Source organism: Tupaia chinensis, unplaced genomic scaffold (genome assembly GCF_000334495.1).
Source record: "Tupaia chinensis unplaced genomic scaffold, TupChi_1.0 Scaffold000201_1, whole genome shotgun sequence".
NCBI lineage: Eukaryota > Metazoa > Chordata > Mammalia > Scandentia > Tupaiidae > Tupaia > Tupaia belangeri.
The window spans coordinates 699,041-707,447 of NW_006159676.1; the positions used below are offsets into that span (position 1 = coordinate 699,041).

General features: G+C 59.6%; 1 protein-coding gene across 3 annotated transcripts in view; it reads right to left on the reverse strand.

Annotated features, from left to right (window-relative positions):
- The window catches only part of MAU2 (MAU2 sister chromatid cohesion factor), a gene marked incomplete at its 5' end in the record, with an annotated part of 55,291 nt that overhangs the window by 14,304 nt on the left and 32,580 nt on the right, over nt 1-8,407 (reverse strand). For 2 of the 3 annotated variants that reach the window (XM_006147153.2, XM_014587307.2), the window contains 7 exon segments: nt 314-425; nt 588-665; nt 1,618-1,667; nt 2,978-3,064; nt 5,501-5,566; nt 5,948-6,025; nt 6,813-6,916. In XM_006147153.2, coding sequence (XP_006147215.2) covers nt 314-425; nt 588-665; nt 1,618-1,667; nt 2,978-3,064; nt 5,501-5,566; nt 5,948-6,025; nt 6,813-6,916 — 575 coding nt within the window. 3 annotated transcript variants of the gene reach the window in all.

The following is an 8,407-nucleotide window of genomic DNA, read 5'->3' on the forward strand; positions in this document are numbered from 1 at the left end:
GCTCTTCCCTTCAGGCCTTTACCTACAGGAAGGGGAAGGTGTTGTCCTGCCAGCTCAGTGCAGCCCCACTGGCGCCCTTGGCCCACCAGTGCCCTCAGCTGGCACCTGGCCTCCCGCCTGCCCTACGGACATACTCTCCGTGAGTGCCAAGCTCCCGTGACCCTGCCTGCCCAGACTGTGGGAGCAGGGCTGCCCCGTGGAGCCTCACGGAACCGTATCAGGGAGGGAAGTGCGCTGAGCTGTGTTTGTCATCAAGCGTGCACAGTGCTGCGTGGTGACGCTCCCCCTACTCCCCGGCTGGCCCTGCACTCACCCTGTGGTTCCCCAGCACGTAGAAGATGTGGCCCAGGAGCACGAGGGAGCAGGCTGTGAGGCGGTTCAGGTCTTCCGCGTTGGACATCTTCAGAGTTTCTCGCAGAAAACGCCTACAGAAGGAGAACACGGACGCTGACACCCCACGGGGATGTCTTCAGGGGAAGGGGAGGCAGTCGTGGCCTGGGGGAAAGACAGGGGACCTGGGTCGGGGCTGTGGGATGGAAACGACGACCCCGAGGTGGCTGCCCTCCACCCTGTGGCCCAGCACTCACTTGGCCTCATTGTAGCGTCCCTGGAAAAAGGAGAAGAGCCCACGCACGTAGAAAGCCGCCGCCCGGAGGCAGTGCGAACTGCGGAGAGAGCAGAGATGGTACCGTGGTGGATGTTTTTCAAGTTTCATTTACTTCTTCCGTGAGTAAGAGACAGAAAGAGAGTACCCCCAACAGGGTCCCGACATTGTGGTCCCCCTCCAGCCCCACCCAGCCCTGGATCATGGGCAAGTGTGTGCCCAGGGTACTCAGGGAGGTATCCAGACACAAATTCGGAACCTTTGTCTATGGGTGAACCTTACAGTGTCTCATTTCACAGTTGCACCACCATCCACCTTCTCTGCTTTTTTTTTTTTTTTTTCTCTCTTAAAGAGAGAAGAGTTTTGCTATAGGACTACGTGTGGTTTCCCCAAGAGACAGAAAGTAAAAAATCACTGCCCTCTTCCCCGGGAGGTATGGCCACACTGCAATCCAGGATCTTGGGCACGCACACACACGTGCCTGGCATGTACCACTGGGCCCATAGTCTACTGCAGTAGACTATGGAGGAGTCTAGCGATGTAACCATTACACCATCTGCTGGTCCCTTTCTCTTCATTAAAAAAAAAAAAAAAATAGTTTGTTTATTTGGAGAGAGAAGGGAGGGCGGGAGGAACAGCCTGACAGGGTCTGTGACTCCCCTTGTCCCAGCCCTCTGGCCCCTTGGGATACTGTGTGTGTGCCTGGTGTGCTTCATGTTGATCCAGAGATTTGAACCCACAGTCAGTCACGTGGTTCCCAGCACTGCAGTTTAGTGTGCTGCTGCCCATAGCATGCCATGAGGCTGGGCCCATGGTGAAGCTGTACAAAAGAGACTTACAAGAGGGGAGTGGGAACCCCCTCTGAAACCCCCCCACTGCCGACTGTCCAGGAGGGGGGTACGAGGTGTTGGGGTGCACAGGGTGGTCTGGCACCCCACAGGAACTCAAGCCATTTCAGAGCAGAGGGAGCCTGAGACAGCTGGTGAGGTTGCAGCTCGGCCCCGGGCGCTCACCTGACTGGGAAGCTGTGGTCCGGGTTGATCCTCTCCAGCAAGCTGTACAGCTGCGGGGAGAAGGCACGGGTCAGGATGGTTCTGCGTTTGTGCACGTGAGAGAACTGGGCCTGGGCATGACCAGGGTGACCTGCTACTCCCTGAGATGCAACCTGAGGACGCTGTGCCCGTGACCTGAGCCCGTGCCCCTGAGCAGCCTGCTGGAGCCTAAGTGGGGATCTTAGGACCCACCCCCGTGGGAATCGAGACTTCCCTGGTTCAAGAGCAGGTTCTGGTTTGAGGGCCAGGGTGAAGTCCTCACAACTTGGCTTACGCTGCCTTGTTCCACCCTGCCCTGAGCCAGCGGACAGTGGTCAGGCTGTCCACGGCCATTCTAGTCACAGGGGGCCTTGGGGCTGACCCTGAGGCAGGACAGTAGACAGGTGGGTCCAGGCGGTCCTTGTGGGCTGGGGTGGTGGGATTTTCCCGCAGGAGGGGCCCTGGCAGGCTCTGAGAGAAGGACGTGATGCCACTGACGTTTTAGGTCCTCTCTTTGGCTGCCATGGGCAGGCTAGACTGGGGGGTCGGGGAAGAAGTGGGCTAAAGCTTTATCCAGTGCCGGCCACTCCCAGCAGCAGAGACGCCAGGGAGCTGAGCGCCCTTGGGACACCGCGAGGCTGCAGCCAGCCCTGAGATGACCCTGCCTGCTGCTTCCCAAGCACAAAAGCAGCGGGGGCTGGACTTTCTGCTTCGGGCAGCCAAGAGCGTCTGAACCAGCTGGGATCGGGGAAGCTGTCTTATCTCTGCAGACTAGGAGAGAAGTGGCCCTATCTGAGACACGGGAGGCAGGCTCTCAGGGCTGAGAGGTGATCCAGGGCTGAGGGGCGGGATCTCTGCTAGGGAATTACGGGGACCTGACTCTTACGTGCATTAACGCGGAAGCCCACAGGAGGGCACTGGGCCTGTGAGGGCAGCCTGAGATGCTCCCACCCAACACTGGAGCTGGTGAGTTGGCTGACCCTGTGGGGCTTGTCACCCACGAGGCCGGGGCAGGGGACAAACTGGGGGCAAAGCACAGAGCTGCTCCTTCTCCTGACTAAGCCCCGCGGCCTGGCTGATGGCCCAGAGCAGCCGGTTCAGGATGGAGAACGCTGGTTTTTTCCTGTGGGATTTGACGAAGTTTGGCTTGCTTTTGACAGGGAGAAGTATACAGCTGTGGGAACATTTCTGCCCTAGACCTGGCTCCCCCTCGGCCCCGCCGCCCCCCCAGATCCGCCTGCTGCCCAGTGCATGAGTACCACCCCCTTGCTGAAAGGCGGATGCCCCCGCCCGCCCCGATGAGAATGGAGAAAGAATACCAAACATGAAGCATGTCACCTACTACCTCTTGGTGTCTATTTCCTTCCCGTATATACACACTCGCCAGGTTGGTCACGATGAAGGCCCACAGCTCCTGGTGGTTGGTGAGCTGAAACGGAGATGGGGACGTGAGGGGCGATGTCCCACGGGGGCCCGCCACGGTGCACCAGTAACCCCCAACGAACGCTCCAAGGAGGCGACTAGGAAATGAAAACTCTCTGCCCTTTCTATTTCGGACGTGTCCTACTCACCTCCTAAGCCCGAGGGCAAGACGGCTGTCAATTCGTCTCCTTATAAAACCATCACCCATGCCACGGGACGTCGGAAAGCACAGGAAGGGGAACCAGCGGCCCTGGGTCCCACCCTCAGGATGCGCTGTGCTCCACTCTATTTTCTGCTTGTCCCTCAGGACCAAGACCTGGCAGCCCGCCCCTCCGTAGCACAGCCGGCGACTTCCAGGGCCCGGACCCGCACAGACTCAGAGGCACGTGCCGGTCCTGGGAGGGTGCAGGGCGATCTCTACTGAGGAGCTGTTGGCCCCGAGCGGCCAGTCCAGGCTCTGCCGTGTCCAAGGCCAGAGACGCTGTGGATGACCAGTGATGGGTCGCTGTCCCCAGCTGTCTTTGGGCAACGAGAACAGCTGAGAGACCGATCTAAATGGCCTGAGCACTGCCCTGACACTGGTTCCCAGGGTGGCCGGGCAAGTGAGGCCACAGGAGAAGCTGAGGGAGCCCCAGACGCCTCCAGGGCTCTGACGCGTGTGGAACGGAGCAGATGCCCTGAGATGCAGCCGCGCTGGGAACGTTTGCAGTGGGACCACAGGTACAGCATGTATTTGGGTCAGGGGGTCTGGTTTGCATCCTGGCTGCATCGTTTCTATGTGGCCTAAGGAAGGAAGGTCCCTCCTGTCCAGCAGGGAGGATTCCTGGGGGGTGTACAGCTGGGGACTCTGATGCTGAGCCAAAGAAGCAGCGGCAGCACCCTCTTATGGGACACAAGAAGGGGATGGAGAGGTGGAGTCGGTCATGGGCCCCCGGGAGTCTCTGGCACTGCTGTGGCTAGAGCTGACCAGGCCCAGGAATGAGGATGGAGCAGAGGAGCAGGCACCATGCCAGCTCTTCACACCCGGGGTGCTGCCTGTACCTCAGAGCTCCTGTGCGCCTCCGAAGCTGGCAGCAGGGCTGGCAGCGCTCACCAGCAGGGCAACTGGAGGTGCGCGGGGGAACCCCTATCCGGCAGGCCAAGGCACACCCACATGCGTGCCCAGCAGCCATGCCCAAGTCTCGGGCAGAGTGGCCCTTGCTCCCTGACTTCTCTACTCAAGGCTCCCTGGGATCACCCAGGAGGAAGGTGTCCACGGCCTCCCCTCCTGGGAGCTGAAATGAGAACACGCTTGTCTGGTCCTGCAGTGAGGCTGGCAGGACTGGGGCGCTGGGTAAGGACGTGGCACCAGCCTTCTTCCAGGGATGGGCAGGATCCAGGTCTGAGGCCAGGAGACTGGGGTGTCAATACCCCCAGGCAGCACCTTCTCCTGGGCCCGGCAGCACCAGGTGTCTTCCTCTGCCTGCACCGCACCTGGGGCATGCTGGTGCAGGGCGAAGGCAGGTCCGGGCTTTGCGAACCAGCAATGCTGCTTGGCTCGGAGAGACGCCAGGGAGGCCCTGACCACGGAATGACTGTGCATCTGCACATGGAGGGGGCAGCCCGGTGGGGAGAGGGAGGCCTGTCCCAAGGGCTCTCAATCGGGTGTGAGGGTGGCTGAACAGACTGTGGCATCAGCACCTTGCCCATGCAGTGCCCATTCCGCTTACTGTGCCTCTCCCTCTGGGTGCTTCCCTGCCCCCGGCTGGCCAGGACCCCCGCCCCACAGCTCTCCTTCACCGCATGTCACTACCATGGCCAGCCCTCAAGGAGCACTTTTTCTTTTCTTTTTTTAAAGAGAGAGATTTCTGCTATAGGGTGTATGCGCTTGCTGGGGAGACAGAGACAGAAAGCGAGAAATCACCCCTCAGGCGGAATGGTCATGCCAAAATCCCTTCTCCTCTATTCTCCTCTCGAGATCTTGGGTGCACATGCACATATGCTTGGCGTGCGTTTAAGCCACTGGGTCCAGGACTCGAACCGCAGTTGAATACGTGGGAGTCCAGCGAGGTTACCATTATGCCATCTGCTGGTCCCTTCTTTTTTCTTTTCTTGCAAGAGGGCCGGGGCACAGAAAGACAGGCATATGGGGCAAAGGGGGAGAAAGTACCCTCACAGGGGACGGTCACACCACAACTTCTACTCAGGTTCCTCATCCTATTGAGATTTGGGGCTCGTGCACACACACAAGCACACCAGGCTGATTTTCGAGCTACTGGGGCAAGGATACCACCTGGTTAGCTGTGTGGGATCCTCACTCCCCTAACCACTAGGCTGTGGGGCTGGCCCAGGACCAGGCTCCTGAGGGGCTGACCTAGCATGGTTGTCACCATCACGGTCCAGGCCCACCTCCTTGCCCAGAACGACAGCCTGCCCTGAGGAGCCAGGAGGGCCGGCACCTTACCCGCAGGGCTGTGGTGAACTGGGCTTCCGCGTTGTCCATGCAGTTGACAGAGACGCAGTACAGGCCCTGTAAGGAGAGGCTGTCATCAGGGCGGCCTCCGGAAACCCCACTAAGGACGCAGGGCAAAGCCACGCACAGCTGCCCAAGGGCCCACACGGCTACACTTGCATGAGCATGACAAGTGACTACCACGTCGAGCTACGTTTCAGCTCCGCCCTGAAACGTGAATACTCTCGCCTCCCCAGACCTCCATCGATTTCGACTTGGCCATCGGAAGAAAGTCCACTGGGAACATCCTGGATCCCACCCGGGGTAGCACTGAGGGGTTATTTCCTGGGGCCACCCTGAGTCCTGACAAGGGTGTTGTCGGGGAGTTATTTATCTAGAACATTCTGGGCCCTCCCTGGCGCAAGCACAGGGTTACTCACTGCCCCAGGGGGCACTCACCAGCAGCGTGTGCAGCTGTGCTGCGTGGTTGGAGAAGAGCCGGGGGGACTGCTGGCACAGCTGGCAGACCTGGGAGATCTGCAGGGAGAGAGCACACCCTAAGTCACGTGGCCTGTCCCAGGGATCCGCGCCTAAGACCCCAACGCTAGCGTGGGTGCCCAGGCCCTGTCTGCCCGACCTGGGCTACAACGTCCCAGTGGACATGCCTGCCTACTGGGAGGGCAAGTGGTGGCCCTGACCTCCTCACGGTTGGTGACCCCCGTCCATGATCTGCTTCAACTGTAGAGCACGCTTCCCCTACTCGAGGCAATGTGTGCCTTAAGGAAGGTGGAGGTCAAGGGTTACAGACCCACCGGCACCTTGAACAACACTCCCTGGGCGTGTAAGCTTCAGCAAAGGGACCGCGGGTGTTTGTATCCCATTCTCCAGTCGGTCATGCCCCTGCCGGGTTTTGAACTGCTGAGTGATGGCCAGGTGACACATGATGTAATGTCCTGCCAACGTGCACTCAACAAATTCAGTCTCTCGTCTAAAGTTTCTTTTTTATTTTGAGAGGTTTTTGCTATAGGGTGCGTGCACTTGCCAGAAAGACAGAGAGAGACAGAAAGACAGAAAGCGAGAAATCACCCCCCAGGGATGATGGCCATGCCGCAATCCTGTCTCCTCCATTTTCCTCTCGGGAACTTGGGCACGCACGCACATGCGCCCAGCGTGAGTTTAAGTCGCCGGGTCTGGGACTCGAACCGCAGTCGACTACATGGGAGTTCAGTGACATAGCCATTACGCCAACTGCTGGTCCAGAAAACCCCCTCCTCGGCCTTCCCAGAAGCCCAGCGTGTGCACGCGGTCCCGACCACGGCCCTACCTCCTGCAGCGCGGTGGCCTTGTGTCCGGTGACCAGCCGGCACATGATGATGTGCTCCAGCAGGATCACTTGGAAGGAGGACAGGATGGGGCTGCAGTCGAGCACTGGGGACGAGAGTCGGGAGAGCACACAGGGCTGGTCAGGTCAGGGGAGATGTCCTGAGGAGGCTACAATGCCCGCCGCGCCCTTGGGCTTCGCCATTTGGCCTCTGTCTCCTGCTTCCCTTCCCGCCCGTCATTTCTCTTCTGCCCCTCTGTACCCCCAAGCGAAAGAGCTCACTTCCATGTCCCAGTGAGGAGATGGAGCTCAAGTCAGGAGCTGACCGTGAGAGCCTTCTATGAAGAGACCCCTAGAAAAGGCCTAGCTTCAGTGGCGCTAACACCCAGGAGGCTGGGGGGCTGCACGGGAGGCCCAGCACTGGGTCCTGGGCCAACCTGAACACACAGGTGTGGTTGCACACCTCAGATCCTGGCTGGGGGAGGCAGGGGCAGGAGGATCGCGATGCACAAAACAATGCTTGTCTCCATCTCTCCCTTTTTCTGTACTATCACAACGAAAAGAGAAAATAAGAAAAAAAGAACCCCTGGAGGGATTTGTCTTTGATGTTTAACTTTCCCTCCGCTAAGTACTCAAGGGCATTTTGGACACAGCTGGCCATGCTGAAGTTGACCTGAATCCTGAGACCATGTTACAGGGCCACAAGCAGCAAGAGAGGGCCCCGGGAGCTCCCCAGTTCCAGGCAGCTACCAGTGGCCATTCTTCAATCTGGCCAGAGCAAAAGAGAACCAGAGGTACCCTGGATGTTGCCCCTCTATCCCCGTGATTCCATGATTTCTCTGCCAGGAGCACTTGGGAGGGCACGGAAAGGAACAGGCGGATGAACAGAAACCCTGACCCAGCCTGAGGGGCTCTGGGGCTGCGGGAGCCGCAGGTCCCTGGCCTCACAAGGATCTGGCGTTGGTCAGCGACGGCTGAGTTCTGATCCCGGCCTCCCCAAGAGTCCACACCCACTGTGCCACACTGCTGTAACTGACAGAAGCGGCCACCACTTCTGACAGAGCACAACTGTCATGACAGGCACAAGTGGGACCCTGGTAACCCACAAGGTTGGGGGCAACGAGAGCTCTGGCCAGTCAGGGGTGTTTTCCCAGCCGCAGGCAGGGACTGCTTGGTGATGGTCCTCAGGGTCACTTGTGTCCAGCACAGGCAGCTGGCAGCCTCCCAGCAGGGGGCGCCGTAGCCACAGGCCTGGCCCAACGCTTACTCTTGAGCTTCTCCAACTGCATGAGGGCCTTGTCCGTGTACTTCTGCGCCTTCTCCAGGTAGCCGGCCTGCATGGAGTGCATCACGGTCACCTGGAGACAAGACCAGATGGCAGCGGTCACCGGGGCCCTCTCCCCGCCACGTGCCCGGCCCGGCCCGGCCCCGGGGACTCACCAAGTAGACGAGCACACACATGTGTTCCTTGGGCAGCCAATGGAAGAGGTCAGCGGGGTTGCTGGGCAGGATCTCGTCGTCGTGCAGCGTGGAGATGGTCTGGATGCACTGCTGCAGCTGCTTCAGGCATGGCTTCACGCTCTTCACCTGGGCGGGCG